The sequence below is a fragment of the Eurypyga helias genome, unplaced genomic scaffold (assembly GCF_000690775.1).
Source record: "Eurypyga helias isolate BGI_N326 unplaced genomic scaffold, ASM69077v1 scaffold9685, whole genome shotgun sequence".
In the NCBI taxonomy this organism is placed as follows: Eukaryota; Metazoa; Chordata; class Aves; order Eurypygiformes; family Eurypygidae; genus Eurypyga; species Eurypyga helias.
The window spans coordinates 14012-35870 of record NW_010249605.1 but is presented as its reverse complement, the minus strand read 5'-3'; the positions used below and the strand labels follow the sequence as shown (position 1 = coordinate 35870).

At 39.0% G+C, this 21859-nt stretch overlaps 1 protein-coding gene across 1 annotated transcript in view; it reads right to left on the bottom strand.

Moving 5' to 3' along the window:
• Positions 1–21859, bottom strand: part of USP34 (ubiquitin specific peptidase 34) — a gene marked incomplete at its 5' end in the record, with an annotated part of 89312 nt that overhangs the window by 57171 nt on the left and 10282 nt on the right. The window contains 20 exons of the mRNA XM_010151426.1: positions 1080–1205; positions 1820–2029; positions 3210–3310; positions 7194–7341; positions 7427–7553; positions 7942–8101; positions 8238–8337; positions 9717–9830; positions 10956–11110; positions 12406–12488; positions 13581–13676; positions 14506–14595; positions 15722–15849; positions 15933–16048; positions 17795–18009; positions 18474–19090; positions 19675–19805; positions 20206–20241; positions 20806–20935; positions 21320–21445. Of these exons, the coding sequence (XP_010149728.1) occupies positions 1080–1205; positions 1820–2029; positions 3210–3310; positions 7194–7341; positions 7427–7553; positions 7942–8101; positions 8238–8337; positions 9717–9830; positions 10956–11110; positions 12406–12488; positions 13581–13676; positions 14506–14595; positions 15722–15849; positions 15933–16048; positions 17795–18009; positions 18474–19090; positions 19675–19805; positions 20206–20241; positions 20806–20935; positions 21320–21445 (3009 nt within the window). The remainder of the gene's footprint in view (positions 1–1079; positions 1206–1819; positions 2030–3209; positions 3311–7193; positions 7342–7426; positions 7554–7941; positions 8102–8237; positions 8338–9716; positions 9831–10955; positions 11111–12405; positions 12489–13580; positions 13677–14505; positions 14596–15721; positions 15850–15932; positions 16049–17794; positions 18010–18473; positions 19091–19674; positions 19806–20205; positions 20242–20805; positions 20936–21319; positions 21446–21859) is intronic.

Below are 21859 nucleotides of genomic sequence, written 5' to 3'. Positions count from 1 at the left end.
AGTGCAGGACCCAGCACTTGGCCTTGTTGACCCTCATACAACTGGCCTCGGCCCATCAATCCAGCCTGTCCTGGTCCCTCTGCAGAGCCTTCCTACCCCCAGGCAGATCAACACTCCCACCCAACTTGGTGGTGTCTGCAAACTGAATGAGGCCCTTCTAATTTTCTCCCTGTATAACCTCATGACATCCTTGTAGTTCTCCCGAGTTGCCTGCCCCTTCTTCCAAAGGTCATGAACTCTCCTTTTTTTCCTGAGTTCCAGCCAAAGCTCCCTGTTCAGCCAGGCCGGTCTTTTTCCCTGCTGCCTTGTTGAACTGAAGAATGCCCAGCCTTCCTGGACTCCTTTGCCCTTCAGGACTCCCTGCCAAGGGACTCTGCCAGCCAGTCCAAACAGGCCAAAGTCTGCTCTCTGGAAGCCCAAGGTAGCAGTTCTGCTGACCCTCCTCCTTACTTCTCCAAGAATGGAAAACTCTTATCATTTTGTGATTGCTATGCCCAAGAGGGTCTCCTATCCCATAAGTCACCGTGTTCCTCAAGTAGAGGAAGCCAAATGTTATCCTCTGACTTCCACCAAAATTTTGATGCATCTGTCCATAAAGAACCATAACATCTAAAACCTGTTACTATGTTATTTGAAGAATTTTAAAAGAGGCAAAATTTTCATCTATAGGGAAAAAAAATGACTAGGTAAGTACCCATGTATTGAACTCATGGAAGAGAGAACAGAGGGATTACTATCACAACAGTCACAATGTTAAAGTAAGGCTGCAAATGAAGAACCTGCTGTTTCAATTCAAACCAAAAGATGGTGACAATTAGTACTGACTATTCTTCTCTTATATTAAATCATATTTGAAAAAAAAATCCTAAAAACAAACTTCAGGAACTAAACTGGTATCTCTGTTTAGTTTAATTTCATAAGAATTATTAGATTTGTTTATTAGGTTTACTGGTGTCTCAGCATACTTAACATACTTAATATTTAACATTCTTATTTGGGGAAAATTCAATGAAAACACAAGACACTAAAACATCCATGTATAATAAAGCTAAACATGGAAAACAAACATTCTTGTTTACCTGCTCATCTGAAATATTCTGGAATGCCTGCAACATATTAGGGCATGTTGGCAGAAGCATTAACAGTTCCCAGACACGTCTGGATAAGTTTTCTGCATGGAGATGGAGTTCTTCACACCTTGCACTCTGACAACAATAGAACAATTCTTATTGCAAACTTCGTTGTGAAAATAAAAGTCCAAAAATGTATTAGGTCTTAATTAAGAAGCTATCTCTTTCCTATCCAATGTAAATTCATAAATTGAACATGACAGTTGAAGTCGCACTGAACCTGCAAGAAACTAAGTTCCATTATCTTTACAGCATGTCACATATTTTGAAATATTTGAGTGTAAGTAAAACTCAAACCACTGGTTCAAATATACTAGCAGTTGCTTAATTTCCCACAAGCTAATGATGACATGTAAGACATAAAACTTGAGGTTTTGCAATAAAACCTGTACAAACCTTTCTTCAAGCCAATCCCCATTATTAGTCACCACATCTATTTAAATAATCAATATTCTTTCTTAAGAATTACATTTTTCATAGCTTCTACAATATTCAGAACATTTAAAATACATCAGAACAATGTTAAGAAAATCAGAAAACTCATGACAATGATTATACCATACGTGAAATGTGAATATACAGACAATAAACTTAACTAGCAGCTGGATAGAATACACAAAAAGTAGGCTACATAGGAAAAATAGATCCAATTAAATAAGATGTAAACGTAATTGTTCTAATAAAATTACCTCACTATCTTCCATAGCCACTTCTCCAGAAGGAGGCTTAAAAGAGGCAAGCATCTCTAACAAATCAAAAAGGGTGGTAAGATGAGGTTCTTGCAGGAGTAAAAGCATTGGAATGTTGTCTTTCTGAGGAGGAGGCAGGCAAGATGCTGGAAGCTGAACACCTTCACCTTTGCGTTCTCTCCTCGGTGCACCCAGGGATACAAACACCATCTAGAAAGAGAGAGACAACAAGGAGGAGAGAGACAATTTTAAGAATTCATATACTAACATCGTGGAGTGTTTTCAACAGGATCAGAATTAAGAACTTAGAGATACATCAGTATCTTTGCTGTCAAATCTTTAGTGAGTAGCATTTAGAGCAGCTGCTGTAATTAGAGCTTGGTTTTGCTTTCACTTAAGGCAGTCAGGTGTCGTTGCATACACAGTTTGCTGTTGTAACAGTAAACAGTCGTGGTCCCTTGTCCCTCATCTCTTCTGCCATTCAGGCTGGGGAGACTAGTACTGGTCAGACTTCTCAGTATATTAATGAAATGGCACAAAAACTAAGCCAGAGGAAAAATGAGACGAATTAGCTCAAAGGACTAGAAGAATGCTAGCGAGGGCACAGCAACACCAATAGCAGCATGGCTGGAAAAGCAGACATTTGTTACACTGGCACAACCACCTTGTGGAAAGCCATTCTCAGATGAATTGTTCCTACTGACTCGTTATCACACCCAGCCATTTAAACTGAACACTACTGCTCCTCCAAGTTCTGCAAGCATCAGAATTCATCTGACTGCACCACAATTCAATTCTGTAAAATAACCTGTTAGGAAGAAAAAATAACTCTACAAACTAGTTTTGCTTTTGAATTAACCCGATTCATTTAGCAAAAGGAACTAACGAACAATCAAAGATGTAGTCCAACAGATCACCCGACTTGGAACTGCAAGAGTCAAGACTGACCGCTGGAACTGCTGTCAGCAGCAGCACGTGTGAGCATATCAGCCACAGATCCCTGAAGGTGTCCAGTATGAGTTTTATTTTCCTTCAGAGAGAAAGGACGTATGTGATGATCTGCTGCTACATTTTGTTACAGTCCCACCTCGCTAAAAGAGTCGTGATGTCATTCACACTTATACAGATCAAATCAGGCTTTTCCATACTGTTGACTTCAGCAAAGTTACGAGTAGACCATTCTAACAGGAACTCTGCACTGAGATAAAGAATTACAGACGAGCATTAAAAAATGCTTCGGTTTTAACCTGCGAAAGGAGAGAGCTAGTCACTGCTACTATGGAACCAGACTGTGTTCAACAATTCAGACAAAATGCATGTATTTCATTCTGCCAAAAGGGACAGATCAACCAATCCTGGTCAGAGACTGCTATCTATATGCTGGTAATACCTGCATATCCTTAAAACCCAACTCATGAAGCGTTTTTTCATCATAATCGGTTGTCAGTTCATGCCCAGATGAAATCATTCTCACAGGTCCCATGAGGCCACCTAGAAAAAAGAACTTATTTCAGTAAATTTCTGGAATCAGAGTTTCATTTTGTAATGAAAGTGCTACGGCCTATTTCTAACAGTACACCCTTCAGTAGCAATTACAACGAGGCAAAAACATAATGCAATTTCCTTACGAAAACTGGTTATTATGTTAAACTACATTTACTTGCGTGTATTCAGAAATAACCTTTTCAGTAACTGTTCACCCAAATCTCAAGGTGAAAAGTGTTCACAATACAGGTTAAAACATGCTTTCCAGATTTTGCAGTAAATTATGCTCTTCCAGGGAAGGATAATGGACTGTGACTGTGATGAAAAACAAAATCCCTTTGTGTCACAAACCTGCGATAGTCAGCAAAGGCAAAGAAGCAATGATGAATCTGACTTAAATGTAAGTTGGAACTGAAGATGTCATATACCTTAGAAAGGAAAAACTGAGAACATCCTCAAAGAGTTCTCAACACTGAGTAAGAAATCTGAACAATTAAAAGACTAAGAGTTCAATTTCACTTCGCACAGACAATCAAGCAGTAACCAACAATTACAATGACTTCAAGCCTCAGAGTACTGATATAGCCCTAACCACGTATTCTGGTGCACAAAGATATTTGCCATGGATTGAAATTTGCTTTGCTTTTCAGCCACTCTTCTTACAGGTACACTTTTCCCAACATTAGGCCGTGTCCTCCACACCAGTGAAGAGCAGCCTTACACTGTCATTATGCTTCAATATTTCAACGAGGCTTCTTCAGAAAAGCCTATTTTTTTGAACCTCTTGCAGGAATCTTGGGAAGCACTCTGAATTCCATTACCTGAAAATGCTTCACAAGTCTATCACCTGGCTACAGGAACACAGTATTCAAAGACATGGGTTAAATCAAACAAAAGCCTGTGTATGTGTGGCAAACTTAAACAATAAAACCATGAAGTTTGACATGGAGTTGGGAATCATCCCAGATAACCTCACTGTTCCCATCCTCCCCAGCTAGCTGCTCTGAAACTTACTCACGCAGTCGGCCAAAGTAACTTCAAACAGAAAAAGGGAGGCAAACACATCATCCTCAGACGTAATACAGACATCTACCACCCTCTGCACTTCAGCAAACTAGTAACACATTTCAGAAGAAAGAATGCGACCATCACAGGGAGAAGCAAATGCAATCCCACGTTTCTCTCAGCAATGCAGGTTTCAGATGAGCCAGAGATGTTACAAAAGGTATTGGGACCTCAAAAGAACTATGTGGCAAATGTCTGGTAAACGGGAGGGAAAGAAGTTTATTGTTGTGATAGAGAATTAAAAGGAACATTAAATAAATGTGAATGTATCTACTGCTCACAGATACGTTCCCAAAGTTTTGGCTAGTGGGCATTCTTGGATACTTTCTTGACAGAAGCATGTGGCAACAACATCAGAAACGTATCTGTAACTAACAAATGTTTTCAGGTTCTTTTAGCCCATCTCTGAACCAGCAGCTTTGTTTTCCAAAATAAGTTACCTCACTTCTGCAACAATCTGTTCAACATTCATTTTCAGTGTCTTCATCTTCTCAAACTCCATTTCCTTTTACGACAACTGGTATCACAGAATCAAAGAATGGCTTGGGATGGAGGGGACCTTTAACAGTCATCTAGTCCAACCCCCCTGCAGTGAGCAGGGACACCTTCCACTAGAGCAGCTTGCTCAGAGCCCGGTCCAGCCTGACCCTGCACACTTGCAGGGATGGGGCTTCTACCACCTCTCCGGGCAAACTGTTCCAAGGTTTCACCACCCGCTTTCAGAAAAAGCTTCTTCCTAATATCTAGCCTAAATCTCCCCTCTTTTAGCATAAAACCATTCCCCCTTGTCCTGTCACTACAGGCCCTTGTAAAAAGTGCCCCCCAGCTTCCTTGTAGCCCCTTCAGGTACTGGAAGGTGCTATAAGGTCTCCCTGGAGCCTTCTCTTCTCCAGGCTGAACAAGCCCAATCCTCTCATCGCTGGAGAGGTGCTCCAGCCCTGGGATCATCTCCGTGGCCTCCTCTGGACTCGCTCCAACTGGTCTATATCCTTCTGATGTTGAGGGCTCCACAGCTGTATGCAGCACTCCAGGTGGGGTCTCACCAGAGCAGAGTAGAGGGGCAGAATCACTGCAGACAACCCATTTGTCCATGATCCCAAGAGCAGGAAAATGAAAGCAGCACTTGGTGCAAAGCTGCTGGGAATGAAGTGGCCGCCTACCCAGTGGTGAAAAGGCAGGTGAACAGAAGTGCTGAAGCGGCCAACGATGTAAGGAAGTGGCAGTCACAGTTAACAACAGATGAAACAAAATGTGGTAAAACACAAAAGTACAAGTCTAGAATTGCAAGAGCCAAAACTTGATACAAAAATTTTGTTATCTGCCTATTTCATGAAACTGAAATCCCACGTGAGAAAACAACTAAAAACCAATTAAGGATAAGATTTAGCTCTATAAGGAAAAGACAAGAGAAAAACTAGTACTCTGACATCATGAGACACTAATTTTTACTGTAATTTCATAAACTCTTCTCAGATTTCTACTTCAATTGATGAAATAATTGCCATTTCAGGTTCCTAACCAGGAGTTTTTGTGGCAGATTAACTAATATAGGTATATTAAAATGCACATAGTAGAAGGTCACTGAGACAGAAGCGTGCACTATGTACCTTACAATATGTGTCTCCTGTGATGCAGAATGACCCAAGTTTTTATGTGTAAACAGTCGTAAATACACTGAACCATAGTTCATAGAGATGTTTGTGACCAACAAAACATTACTAGAAAGTTCGTTCTTTTTTTCAATCTATACAAAACAGTCCCCAAAATAGGGTACAGATGAGTAACACTACAGGTTTTAACCACAAGTGTCAGTTTCAGTCCTATCTTGTCAAAATTAGCAGCTGAAAAGTAAAAATCATATGACTAGATTATTCCAAACACACGGTGGCATGCACAAAACAAAGCAGAGACCCTTCTTCAAGTCAGATTCATGTTTGAGCATTTAAAAATGGTCAGAGATGTTGGAAGAAGACGTTCCTGGACACAATGTGTTTAGATTATATGAATTACATGCTAACTCTTGCTCATAATGAGAAAGCAAGCAAACAAAACACTGAGGAGAAGATAATGCAGAAATTTGAAGAGCAATAACTGATAAAAGTGCTATAATATATAGCATCAGTAGGGTTTAGAAAATCTCCTCCTGAAGGCTAAGGCAGAAATTTTCAGTCAGCTCAAAAACACATAAAGAAAGCAAACAACAACAGGATGCGTATTCATCACACTGCAAGCAAGCAATGGCCGTCTCAGGAGTAGGGTGGCATTCCAAATTAAGGGCATCAAAATAGGATGAATGACCATTTGTACTACAGGATGATCATAAATAAAAAAGCAGTTGCAGGAGTAAGGGAGATCTTACAGCTGACTGGAATAAATAATTATACCCTACATATATGAATTATGACTTGAAATGAATTATGACTTCAAATTCTGAATCAATCACAGAACCAGAAGTGCAAAGATTTCACAAAATATATAGTTCTATGTAACAGAACCTCAAAATTATAGAAAACAATGTAACTAAAACAACAAGAAGAAAAAATAGTGTGGGGAAAGTCTACTGGGTCTTTGAGCTTGGCTAGATCTAAGGACCTTCAGCAGATCTGCATTTTCTTTGCTATTTCAAAAAAATGGCAGTGCTCAAGAAACAGAGCCATTAATTAGAAGTGAGGGTGATGCTAACTGTAACTACAGCTACAAGAAAATAAGTCATAATGCTCGCTCGTTTAGGGTATCCGGAGAAGAAAAACCCATAATCTTCTAAGCTCTAAAGGGATGAACCCTCATAAGGATGAAGAAGAGAGTTATGAGTACTGCAGCTTACCAGGGAAATCCCCTTTGCGGCTGCTTTGGCCAAACTCCTGAAGCTGTGCCTGTTGATTAATCTGCTCCTTCTGCAAATTTTCGTACCAATGGGTGACTTCTGCACGTAGATCGGCCACCTGATCGCTAGGATACATTTCTATCGTCATCTGAAACAAAACACGTGTTTCATTTTTCCAAGTGCACAATGGATGTAGAATGTAGGATGTACTTTTAAAAGGACTTTTAACGTACCTTGTCAGGAAGTCCAGCTGGCTGACATACAATTCTTAGTGGTAGCGACTGTTTGTCACTCAGGGCTTTCAAGTGGCTGCTGATACCAGTGCCTTCAATCTGCCACTGTCTCAGATGATACGCAAACCTTAAGAAGCAGGTAAAAACATTGAAAAAGTATTTTTGGCAAAACCTATTTAACACAAAAGTTCAATAAACAATGAGAGGAAAGACAAAACTTGCACCTTCATTCACTGTTTTTTTGAAGTAAGAGGAAGTTATTGACATTCTCATTATTTTTCAAACAAAACTAAAATAGCAGAAAGTTTCTTTGGTGAGGGATGAGGAAACATGAACCACATCCACGTCTTTATACAAGGACAGGGCCAACTCTTGTAACTGTTCAAACCTTATACATTACTTCTCAAAATTACCCACTGTCTCTACTTCACACAAAGAAAAATACCTCCTTCATCATTATGCTAAGAGAAATGGAAATAAATTCTTCGTCCAAATACATCAGTGGAGCTATTTACCTTCTCCTAAAAGCCTCCAGGTGTGTCTTCAGCATTAAGAGTCCTCTTTCAATAATGGTCAGACTGGAATGAGAGTCCTGCTCCAGGTTACTAGATGCTATCATCAGACTCTCCATGCACTTGCTAATAAACTCCTGTTCTTTTTCTAGACCAGTTTTACCTGCAACATCAGTTAAAATAAATCATACAAGCACAACTTTGAGACTACACATTTGATACTGTGAATAAAAAGAGGGTATCACTAGATACTCCTTACGTTTTAAACAGAAAACAAAAATTAAAATGAAGATTCATACCATTGATATAGTAAGAGTTGATATACTGGATAGCTGCTCGACTGACGTCACCAGACTGTGCTCTTAAAGCAATACCCCAGAACTGGTCCATGCCACACAACTGTTTTGACAAAAGGAAAGCCAACACAGAAATAAACCATGCCTCATTATTTTGCCAGGAGTGATGCTTTTCTGACCTGAGAAATTTTATTTGCCTCTGGATGCAATTTCTAAAAATATCTCCGTTTTCCCTCTGCTCGGGCTCTCATCACCACACACATCAATTCCTATAAAATTCTAAGTTTCACAGAAACATTTTCATACTTTGAAGCACAAGGAAAATTGGTTAAAATTCAAAAGAGTGAATTTTCATTTTTGACCAACTGCAGTACTTTAAAATGAAGCCTTAAAACCAACACAACAAGTGGTATTCTTAGAATCATAGAATTATAGAATGGTTTGGGTTCGAAGGGACCTTAAAGATCTTGTTCATTGCAAGAACAGAAATTTTAATTAAAATTGCCTCACATCAATTCACAGAAAAATATCCTATATATCATTTTATTTCTGAGACAGTTTCTCTGTACAAAAAGCTACAGAAGAAAAACTCGTAAAGCACATCATACGTAAATTGAGACACATTTTCCATCAGATTTCTAGTCAGAATGAAATACACCAACAAAATGCCATCTGAATATTCTTAGAAAAGTATATGACACAAATCCATCCTTTAAACACAAAGGGAGTACAGTTCAGTTAGCTAAGAATATAATAAACTGCACAAAGTTATGCAGGCAACTGTCATCACTTTCATGTGGTTTCCTATCTCTGCCTCTAGAGATAAAAGCCACATATCCTCAGAGTCATGAGGGAAGGTCAGGATCACTGGCCTCTTATTTTCATTCCACTACCCACATTTGGAACTTCAGAGTCGTGAGCTTCCAGGGCTCTCCTCAAGGCAGCAATCTGTACAGACCCCACACTATGGACTGTGGCATTACTACTCATTCAGCCTGGAGAAGAGAAGGCTCCAGGGAGACCTTATAGCACATTCCAGTACCTGAAGGGGCTACAAGGAAGCTGGGGGGGACTTTTTACAAGGGCCTGTAGTGACAGGACAAGGGGTAACGGGTTTAAAGTGAAAGCGGGAAGATTTAGATTGGATATGAGGAAAAAATTCTTCCCGGAGAGGGTGGGGAGGCACTGGCACAGGTTGCCCAGAGAAGCTGTGGATGCCCCATCCCTGGAAGTGTCCAAGGCCAGGCTGGATGAGTCTTGGAGCAACCTGGTCTAGTGGAAGGTGTCCCTGCCCATGGCAGAGGGGGTGGAACTGGATGATCTTTAAGGTCCCTTCCAACCCAAACCATTCCGTGATTCTATCTCAAACCAGTAAACCATATTCAAGCCAGTAAGTTCTCAAGAGATACGCTGGTGTAGGTAAGTAATTTAACTTTCCACTTCCCTCAGAAAGAAGAACATGAGCACAGAATCCAGGCTTACCTCTGAGTTTGAGCCACCATCATAAGCACTAGTAGCCAACCGAGCCAAATTACACAAATGCTGGAAGAGATTCAGGCCAGTCATACTAATAGTTTCAGGTTTCAGTTGTGGCATCTAAACAAAATAAATAAAATTAATTAAATAAAATAAATTCACATTAGTATGGAAAAAAAAATCTGTGTTGGAACAGATAGCAACTACATAGTACTTATTTCATTAGCACAGAAAAATGTCAGTTACTACCAATCATATTTGAATGTAGTCGATCAATTAAAATTTATTCTTGCACAAGATCACACTCTGAATTTCAGACACAATACAAAAAAATCAACTGCAATTGGCTTAAACAAACCTCTTTCTCTACCCGTGATCTGGACTGTTAACAGTGCAGAGGGGACAAAAATTATTACTGTAACATCAGCTGCTTCTCTCCTCAACAGCAGGACGATTTGTTAGCACACACGATGTGCCTGTTCAAAACCTCACACTCTTATAAACCTAGACAAAACCTGTGCAACCTTGAAAAAGAACTAGACTGCATCAGCTACTGCACAATCTACCCATTTCATAACGTGATCTGTTGAAATGGATGGCAACCCCCGCAAAAAGTTTTGCTGCTGCACAACGCTATTTTCAGTGCGTGTAGTGATGAGATTATACACACGTCCCAAAAGGAAGAAAAGTCATTTTTTTTAGTCAGGTAAATTATTCATCATAAAGGAAAGTATAGTTTTGGGCCATCAGCTACTGCACAATCTACCCATTTCATAACGTGATCTGTTGAAATGGATGGCAACCCCCGCAAAAAGTTTTGCTGCTGCACAACGCTATTTTCAGTGCGTGTAGTGATGAGATTATACACACGTCCCAAAAGGAAGAAAAGTCATTTTTTTTAGTCAGGTAAATTATTCATCATAAAGGAAAGTATAGTTTGGGGCTTTTTTTGTGGTTTTGGGTTTTTTTTTTTTCAAATCGAAATGAAGTAGTACACAGCTTCAGATACAAAACAGGATATTTGCAAAGCAACACTCGAGTCAATACTAGTGTGAAAAGAGTTCACACCAATCCATTCCCCTCTTCCCTCCAAGCAGAGAAAAATCACTGCATGGCAAGTGGAGCCCTCCCAGACTGCTGAAGACGTATTTAACCACAGAAACAATTTTATATACGTTGAATAGTGCTGATATGAGTGCAACACGTTCACTAGAATGACAAGGTTGTGGTTAACTCTCTACATACCTTTTCCAAAAAAAGATGCTTGTAAGTCTCCATACCCATAGCGTGCTGATCTTTACTTCGTACTTGATTTAGGAACCAATGTAGTGCATCATCGTAACATTCAGAATCTTCTACTAAGCAGTGCCACAGTATGTCCACTTGTTCTAAACTCAACCCTAAAATTAGGAGAGTGTTTTTAAATATTCTTTTATAACACCAAATATAAAGCCATATTCTACAAAACCCAAGAATATGTACAGAGCAATCAGAATAGGTTTTCTCACGGCAAGAAGTTTTCGGAAACAGCAAAAGAAAAATGCACCACCTACCAATTAGGAATCACACACTTCTCCCCTTTCAGAGCTGGCCACCAGCTAAAGGATTTGGCCATTAGTGCTGTCTGTTGTTCCTAACCCAGTGAGTAGCGTGGGCTGACCTGGGATCTCATACCAAACAGCAGGTTGTTTCTCCATTCATAAGTCGTTACTGGGCACAACCTAGAGTCCAGCTTTGAGCTGGCTACTGAGACAGTGGCTGAAAAGTTATCTCTCTAACTATTTCATTACTTCTCCTTTCAAGAGAACAGTAGGTTTATTTTCCTAGCTGGCATATAAACATCTGTGATCTCATCAAATGTGCTTAAAAAGAATTGTGGCTTATCCTATCAAACATGGTACTACAAGGTTTTTTTCCTCTTCTCTACAGATGTTCTCATTCCTTCCTGAACTCTAATGACCAGAGGGACACGCTCTGCGCTGCATGCCAGCTCTGGCTACCTGAAATGCCACTACCCTTGATCGCTTTAATAAATGACCTCAACATACGACCCACTGAAGGTCTGCACGGAGCTGATGCCAAAGCAACACCGAAGGCTACTAAGGGCTTAAGAAGTGAGCAGCCAGAAGAATTTGTGGAAGGGAAAGCCACCAAGGGTTACTAAAACCACAGAAAATTATGTTGAACTTTGAATTCCATCAGCCACCTCAAATGATTTCTGGTTTTATCCTTTTAGAGTGAAAAGATTTCAGCATCTGTACAGGTCATCTATCATAGAGAACACCACTTTCGCTAAGTGTAAACCAATTTCTGTAAGTATTAAAATATATAGAGTTATTCCTTTTTGCATCACAACTTACAGCGCACTCCAGCAAAAGATCTCTGGGAATACGCTGGATGTGAACCAAAATCCACAAATACAGAATATATTATCTTCATTTCAGTAATTACTACAATCCTAATATTTAGAAGAAATGAGGCACTGAGAACATAACAAATTTGTTCTCACAGAACTGCAACAGAATCTAAACTCCAGTGTTAGTTCTGTGCTTTCATCAAAAAAATCTTCCCCCTTTTAAAACAGTATCAGACACTATTTAAAACTGTATGTTTAAAAGATCACATTTACTTTAGCTAACACTGAATATTAAGAACTCTGTGAGCCTTCTCTGATAAGGTAACCTCAGATACTTACTGAAATGATCTGGTGATCCTAGAGTTGAAAACACACACGTCAGAAACTGAAGACGAACCTGAACTTCTGCACTGTGGCTGTACCTTGAATTGAAATTTGTACAAAAATGGAAGGTTTTTTGATTGTTTATTGTCATAACTTTTTTTCCCCACTCATACACATGCCTCTTAAAAGCATCAATAATTTTTTCTTGCAAGTTTGTTTCTGTAATTCTCGTTCAGTTCATAGTCTAGGCCCCAGCTGCACACATTACCGACCCGTGCCAAACAAGTGGAATGACACACCAGTCATTACTAATAAGGTACCTTTTTGTTCATTTTTAGGGGGTGGGAGTGAGGGGTTTTTGCCATGCATTCCAATTCAAGCGTATCAAGTGCAGTCATTAGCACCCTGCAGGATCTGACCATAATTTTTTCCCTAACTTGTAAAATTCTTGTATTTCTACTATGAATTCTGATCCCAGCTGCTACACATTTTTTATAAAAATATTTTCATAACTTACACTTGAATATTATTTCTATTTATAAGGTAAAAGCTTAACAACATATCCTTTTCCCTCAGTGGAAAGCAATGCACCCCACTTTTAAACAGCTTTTGAAGTAATTTCTCACTGGAGCCATGTGCAATATAAAGGTGTACGACGACGTCAAAATTTGACCCATGACAGCAATATTTTTCAAACGTGAATGCCCATATTTACATACTGATTTTGACATCTGTCAAAACATAAAGAGTCTATTCCTCTGGGACTGGGAAGCTAGAAATTGTATCGCTTGTGTACATACACCTCATTTTAATCGTACGGATTGGAAACGGAGGATGAAGGTGTTCAACAGAAAAAAACTGCTGCACAGATTCATGACAGCAGATTTTAAAACTAAAATATTTGTACAGTTTTCTGATACTGAATCACCTTAAATTGATTTTAATACATAAAACCTTTGTGTTTTATCTGTAAACAAATATTCAACACAACGTCTAACAAAAATGACCACGAGTTGTTCCGTGGATTTTTTGAAGGAAAAAGATAATATTTTAAATGCTATTGTTTTTATGGATTGTTGTCACCCTAAGCATGTTATGTCCCTTTAGAAAGTACACATCAGAAGCCCCAGAAGAAAAGAAACACTTCAGAACATAAGCCACCAAACTTTCCAAGTCAGTTGAGTACTTACAATGCGTGTTTATGCCGTCCTTCCCTGACCGCCTGAATGTAGTGTACCAAATTATCAAAGAAAAGTTTCATCATATTAAGTTCCTTTTCTGCCCACCTGTGTCAATTGAAAGGGCAGAAAAGTATTATGCGTTGCTTAAAAAGACCAGAAAAGTGACAGAAATTAGACAGCTATTTTAGGAAAATTGCATACACATAAAACCAAAGTAAATACTGAATTTTCCATCTACCATGAATTCAGGAGTATTTTCCAGTACAGTACTCTCTTCGTCCTTGTCATCCATAAGGCTCCACAATGGCGTTATTTTCAGGTGTAGGACTGACAGAACACTCCCTTTTGAGACCATGAAAACTGTTCCTAAAGGCCCTAATTCAGAAAAAGTCTAAGCCAAAACTCAGAACTGGGCATATATTTAAATGTCATGTCAAAAAGGCCAAGAAAAACTGCTTATAATCACTGTAATCTTTCCCAGGAGTTCCAGCAGTCCGTTCTCTATAGTTAGACCAGCTAGTTACATGCTTGGTTCTAGTAAGGAGAGCTATACTATTAACTTCACATTTCAAACGTTTCCTCACACACCAAATTCTGTATTCTGCCGAGAAGCATTGGGTATACAATCAGAACAAAATGATGTAACATCAAGTGATTACACTATCAGTGGATGCCTCGTACTGTCTGCAAGTCTTCTGGGATTTAAAGGCAAGGGGGATGAAAAAAAACCAGAAATCAGTCTCCTCCTCAGTTACGACAGATGTGAATTATGAAGAAATCCAGGCCTGAGTGATTAGACAAGCTCATCCACCTGGGCCAGACAGATTATAACCTTAGGTCATCATTCACTTGGACCAAACTAAAGGAGGAAGCCTTGCAGCAGTCCCCTAAATGTCATCACTTCTGCTGGTTTTGGGGACAGGAGGCTACTTACATTGTTATCCAATGTGTGTCATAACTGCTCCCAAATTGTTGAAACGTACCAAACAGCTTTGGAAGAAGACGAAGTGAAACTACTACTGATCTAAAGGAGACAGAGAGAAATGATGGCAATACATGATTGTTACAAAATTGAAATAGTCCATTTTAAAATTACTTGGAGAAGCTCAGGCTCAGTGAGGGAACAGGCTAACTGAAACACTGTAAATACCCATGTGATATTTACCATCGTGTCAGCCAGTTCGCCTTCTGAACCTGACCTACACGGGCTTCCAGTTCTGTACCTGTAGCACCTTGGGGACACTGCTGTTGGGCAAGTATAAAGATAAACTGGTAGATATTTTTCTTATTTAAAAATTATTGACATTCCAAAAGATAAATTCTTATTTTTATGTTTCAGAAAACTTATCTTTTGAAATTTCATCAAAAGGAGTATGGTTTTTCTACAGAGAGATGACATAGCAGAAATAAATCTGCTTGAAACCCATTATAGATGCAAGTAGGTGTGTACTAAAGACAACTATCAAGTCGAACACAGGAGTGCATAAACTGCATGTAACAGAACTTCCCTATCAGTGGTATCTTAACCTCTCGTTTATTAATTAATCTCTCGGTATACTTGTAACTCATCTCACAAGTAAGAGTTCTCAGCAAAAAGGTAACAACATAACCCTGCAGGTGATGCGCAGCAGTCGATTGGTTGTATCATCAAAATAAATTCCACTTTTGCCAGTCTTCAAACTGTAGAGTCTCCCAGCTTTGGCTGGTATTAAATCATGTTATCTGAGGCCAGGGTGTTGCTTCTACCTTCAGCTGCTTCTCAGACCTCACGAGAGACTTGGTGAGAAAGAACTTGTCCCTTCCTCAGCCAACTGCATGTAAAATCTAAACATTCCGTTCAAAACGCTTATGGCTAAGGCACTTGACCTTGCACTCAACTGTCTAAGATGCAGACCCGATTTTACGGAATGGCAGTGACTTCTGGCAGAAGGGAGAACAGACAAATGCAAAAGGTGAGAAATTCAGGGCACTGATAGAATCAAAATATGGAACATCAGATACACCCATCACACCCTAAAAAATTTTTTTATATTTTTGCTTTTGTCTGGTTTAACTTCCTGTAAAATGAAATAACTGTTACAGTCAACTTGGTTTTCCTGTATGTTGCAAAAATAGATACATTTAAAAACAGATAATTTACAATGTGTTACCTGTTGTTTGCTAAATTTTCTAAGCAGCCTTCAATAAATCTCATTCGAATCTGTCTGTCAGTGAACCAGCATACTAAAGAACAGAGCAGCTTCTCTGCTTCATTTATTAACCCTTCAGAGAGATGAATCTACAGCAAGTAGAAAGAAAGGTCACTGAATAGTATATCTTTATTTTCTTTTAAAAAATAGTCTTTTCTGTTATTCAACTTACTGCATCTTCATCCTGGACCAGATCCCACAAAAGGGTATTTCCTTTCTTACAAACATTATCCAAATTAATGTCCGTCACCGCATTGCTATTATATTGATGTTTATGAACTGCTGGTCCTGAACAAAATATAAAGACCGTTATTGAGTAAATAGAAGGAACTACCTCATCTGAACATTATTCCCTAATTGCATGAACAACAACATGCTTTATCTGTAAACACGGCTATTTATAGTGCACATAACAACATTGTAATTGCAGCCTTTTTTCCATATATGAGTTCTTAATGAAGACAAAATATTATGAGCATACGAGAAGCCAACAGGGCAGTTAAGCCAATATTCACACTGGTTTTGGCTAATGGCAAGAAGCAATAAAAGCAGTACTTAAGAATTGCAGATGCGGGTGCAATTGTGTTTTCATTTAATTAGATTTGAATCACAGTGTAACTAAAATCTTTCTTAAGTCTTTCTGTAGTGCTGCAGTCCAAAGGGAGGTACCTTTGTAACTACCATGGTTGGAAGGCAAGGAAAGGGCATATTTCAATAAATTCCCCTCATACCGCATGGTCTCCTATAATATCAAACTGAAAACCAGGAAAAACAAACATCATATTTTATATACGGCAGAGTAGCAAAGTGCACGATTTTAGAAACTCATCATGTTCCATAAACACTGATAGACATCTTCCTCCTTCTGTATGGCCACAGCTGGCACCATTCATTTATCTCCTATTTGATACTATTTTCATGTAACGGCAAAGTCAAGTAGAAAATTCAGATTGCGTACAGAGCACTGTAATTATTTGCACGTGCAAAACTAGAGGTGTCAAAAATAATCTGCACTGAAGGCCTCTTGCTCAAACAATAATTTGGATCTTCAGTAGGATGTGCAGTATCTGGGGAAAATATTGAATAAATATGCTGATTTACAGCATGCTCTAGCTAAAAAGTTGTAGTAGTTTATTCAACTCTAATGCAGAAAAAAAAATCCTTCCAAATTTTCAATGTCAGGCTGAAATTATAATTCAGTTCCACGTAACAAAAAATGTTAGGCCTCAATAAAAACTATGTTTCAGGAAAAAATATAAATAGTACTGGTTTTACTGTCTGCTGGAAGATCGCAAACTTGGTTCTGCCAGACCAGTGAAGAGAAACGTCAAACCCTCGCTAACCATACCCTCCATTCTCTTTAAAAGGAGGATAAAACAGAAAATAAAGCTGCCACAAAAGCTAGATGATATAATTCTTGAGAAGCGCTTCAGTATCGTCTTAAATTGCACCCTGAAGTAAACTAGAGGAGTTGGCAGTGTAAGGCGACACAGCAGAAAATGCCCTTTAAGGCAAGCTCCCTAAGATATCGAGTTATATTCTAACTCATTTTTCCAAAATTATCCTCTGTACAGCCCATTATGGTTAATTCATTTAAGATGACAAATGTACAGAATCACAATCAGATCCACCCACTAGAAGAAAAGCCGCATAACATTTCAGAGAGAGAAAAAAAATCTTGCATTTCAGTACCACCTTTCTTTTGATTTTAGTAACTGACTAGAAAAAACATGTGCTAGGCTCTTTAGTCCCTCTATGTCTTTTAACTTGCACTAAAAGCTCCAGTAGAAATGGGGGAGGGGGGGAGAGGGGAAATTTAAAAGGTAAACACAGCTACATCTAACGTACAAAATGCACAGAAATGAATCTCTTGGAGAAGCAGTAAAACCTCAGCAGTCACCGTGGTGTCTTTGGGCAAATGCACATGCATGGTTGCAATAATTTGGTTATTTTAATTACTGGAGACTAATTCAAAATTATATAAATCCAAGTTAGAAAAACAAAGTTTTTCTGTTTTCTTTTTATCACTCTTACCTTGACTAAGATGCTCGTGATAGATAGAGGCAAGGTTAGGAAGGTGCTGCTGGAGGTGAGATGTTAGCTCAGCATGTGAATTGATCTGTACAAGCTCTTCTTCACAGCCTGACTCTTCCCCATCAAAATCAGCCATATTTTTCTCTGATTTTGCACTGACTTGGGAACTACTACAGCTGACATCATCTGCACTCAGCATATCATCAACCATATGCCTGGAAAAGAAGGATATTAGAATGGACACTATCAAAGAGGAAGTTCTTCACTGCAGACTAAAAGTGAGCAGATATCTCCCTAAAGGTAAAGCTAGGATGAATCATCTGTTTGAACAACAGACCTTCATGTGAGTTTGGAAAACACTTACAGATAAACTGAAGGTCTCATTACCATGATTGGTTTGACTTCTTTAATGTTAACTAAATACAGCATTTTCCAAAACGATTTTAAAATTTTCTTAAATGTTGTTTCATTTAGTCGATGCAAAAACTTTAAAAAGAACTTTATCAGATGTTAACAAAACAGATTTCTATGTAACTATCTCCGACAGCTATCATCCCCTCAGACAAATTATCCTGAACTACAGCAAAACATTCATACAAATTTCTGCCCAAATGGAGAATTTTGCTGCTGCTTTTATTTGTGTTTGAGAAGGAATCAGAAGGCATGCCAAGCTACCTACCCATCGTGGTGATGGTGGTGGTGGTGGTGGTGGTGATGATGCTGGGGCCCAATGAACTGTCGACAGTTAAATAATTCATTTCCAATAGTTTCCCCAAGGAAGTCCCCTGTGTGAGTTATACAAGAATCTTGAGACCCTTGTGAAATGTGAGCAGTGCTCATTTCCCCTGTCATATCGTGCTCTGCATCCTCAGCATGAGAACAAGCATCGAGCATTCTAATTCGATTATCTACCGGTGTCACAGAGTCAGTGTTAAAAACGTGGTCCTTCCCTGCCCCATTATTTGCACCACTCCTCTCCGACGCCCCTTGTGAATCTCCCAGACAAATGCCAGTTTGTGATTCCAGTTTCCTGCTGCGCAGATCTGTGCTCCTACTGCTCTTCTGGTGATTGTGACTCCTATCTTCTTCCTCTTCATCCTCCTCCTCTTTCAGAGCTTCGATATCTGCAATGTCTTCAGACTGCACCTCGCTGCCGGGGCTTCCGGCAGACTGGCTTGCGTGACTGGAGTTGGCCTCGTTACTGGATCCATCACTGTGGCCACTGCTACTACCAGGACCACTACTGCCATCCTCACCACTGTTGGCTGTCTCATCAGAGCTTCCTTGCATGGATTCCTGAAATTATTAATATTTGTTTTCAGACTGGTGGAAAATAATACACCACTGACAATACACGATCAACATCATCATCATTCAGTGGAAAAACAATACAGCACTGTACACACACGACCATCACTCAAACACCATTCTTCATTTATGAGGAAACGCGTCACATCTCCAAGATTCCATTCATTCTTTTTCAATTCGGCTGCCAGTGACAAAGCACTCTCAGCAAGACTCGGACTTAATAATTTCATTTTTGCATTACCTTATTCCTAACAGGCTCTGCACGCAGAGTGACAGTACGACACAAACAATATGTCACGCAATCCCTTACCAAGAGATTCATCTTACTGAAAGGCGATTTAAATTATCTGCTTGAGGCGGTTTTTGGTAGTGCACTTGCTCATGGGCAAAAATACATTCTATGTAAACTGCCCGGAACATAAGATTCTAGCTACCCACTATTCTGCTGCGGGTAAGCATACATGTTACATACCTGTTCAGGTTGTGAAACTAATACGGAAAAAATACTATTGCCACAGCTAGTAATAGTCAACACAGTAACAAAACTCAGAGACCACGACTTACTCTCTTACCTCTGTATCTGAAAGTCGCTGCTGGACGTGTTTTGTCCTGTTAATAAGCTGTTCTTCCATTTCAATATCGCTGCCTCCACTCTGATGCGTGTCGCTGTTGTCGCTACTTTGAGGGCTTGCTGCTGGTGACCCTAGTTCAAAACCACATTTCCCAGTTACTTGGTCATATATATTAATTGGAATGTAACAGCATTGCATAAATCTGCCTCAAATGTTGAACTCAACAGCATTCTTCCTGCAAAGAGCTGTAGAAGGGACATAACCCAAACAACCTGGGTACTCAAACACTAAAATTCTTTTCAGAACACAGCATTTTACTACAAAATTTGTATTCTGATGTCTCTTCTTGCCAGTGTATAGCACAGCTATACAGATTTCCTAGATTCTACGCGAAATACAATATTATTTGACTTCTAAAAAACATAATTTCAAACTTTTACTAGTTCTTCTTCGATTCAAATTCGATAGCTGTAGAAAAACACTGTTGTTTCAAACGTATCAGATTTGGTGTACTTCTAAAACTATACTTACAAGGTGAAGGGGCTGCTCTTCTGAGCTCCTCTTCTTCTGAAGGAAAAAAGCAGGATGGAAAAATAAGTGACTAAAAATCTTTTTGTCAGCATATAGTTGTCCATGATTCATAAAAATCAGCAGTAGGAAAGAAAGGGAAACAACAGTAAAATGGCTTGGCAGCACCTTTAGTAACGACTGTGGGGAAACACACAGTCAAGTAAAAAAAAAAAACCGAAAACCAGGAACAGCATGTCATATCAAAAACTAGGTAAAAATTAGGTAAGTTTTTGTAAGTTTTTATGTAGCTATGTAAGTTACAGATGTTCAGCAGAACAAGAATAGTTAACTGAGGAGTTAACTGAATTTAAAAAAAAAAAAGAAAAATACACACTACTTTAGATACACAAACAGAATTGATCTGAAATAGAAAGCTTCCCAATGCACGCACAAAGCTTTAATGCTTTCCTCTTTATCATCCACTTCTGCTCAAAAAATATGCCAGAATGTCTCTATAAACACCACAAGCAGAAAGTTCTATACATCTTTTTTGTCCAAAGTCAACAAGGAGACTATGAAAACTGAAAAATTAACTACCAGATCTCTTGGAAAACCACATACCTTTCTTGTTTCCCATAGGTAGGTTGGTACTCAGTAAAGATGCAAAAGAGCTTTGTTTTGACAGCTGAGCCTTAGCTGCTAGTGCATTATTCCACAGGGCTTTTATAAGCATCGATGCCAAATACAAGGTCTATAAGCAAAACCAGATAACAGCGCCATTAAGAAGCAGTAGGTTTTGTATGCAAAGATCCACTGTTCGTTTTTCTGTACGTAAGTAATACAGTTCACCAAAACAAACGAATGCACAAAACAATGTCTGTGAAGCACTTTTTAACTTCAGACAGGAAGTGCTTATGCAGTTTTCAAAAATCCCTGAAAAAGACTCTAACTCAAAAGCCAGGAAAGGCCTCCTTGAAGAAACATGACAACTCTACCCATAGGATTTCCTCTCGTATGCACTGGTGAGTATTACTTCCACAGGCATTCCTTGAGGAAGACAAACCCACCATGCTCGTTTAACATACCAACATAACTTCTTTCCTCGTTACAGTGCCCCTCTTCGCTTTGTCTTTACCTGTTCAGTGTGAGCACTTGGATGAAGAGTTGACACTAGGTTAAGAAGATGTCTAAGTGGGACAGGGTCCAAGTTTTTGATCAGAGAAGGAAACAAGTCATGTATGTAACGACTGCAGTGCTTTAGCTGCAAAGTACAAACAAACAGAGTTGATAACAGGAACAGCTAAAGAAACTTTTAAAAATAAATCCAAAGACTGATAAAACTGCAGCATTTAAACAACATCTTTGCATTAATTCTGAGGAAGCACTAGTCCAGTAATTCCAAGCTACACCAGACTTGCAATTTTGACTAAACTCCATTTTCCCACTGTAAAGCACGCACAGTTTAGTGAAATCAAATGTAACAGTATCTTCCTTAGTTCCAGTTCTGAGAGGTTTAGAGAAAAGAAGAACTGGAAGCTTATTCTGTATTTTAAATATAGCTTCTAAAATATTAGAGAGTATACTAAATCCCGAGGGAATTAATATTTACAACGATTCTGTTATTAGCAGTGGTAAATACAAATAGAGACATTACACAGTAATACGGGACAGAGAG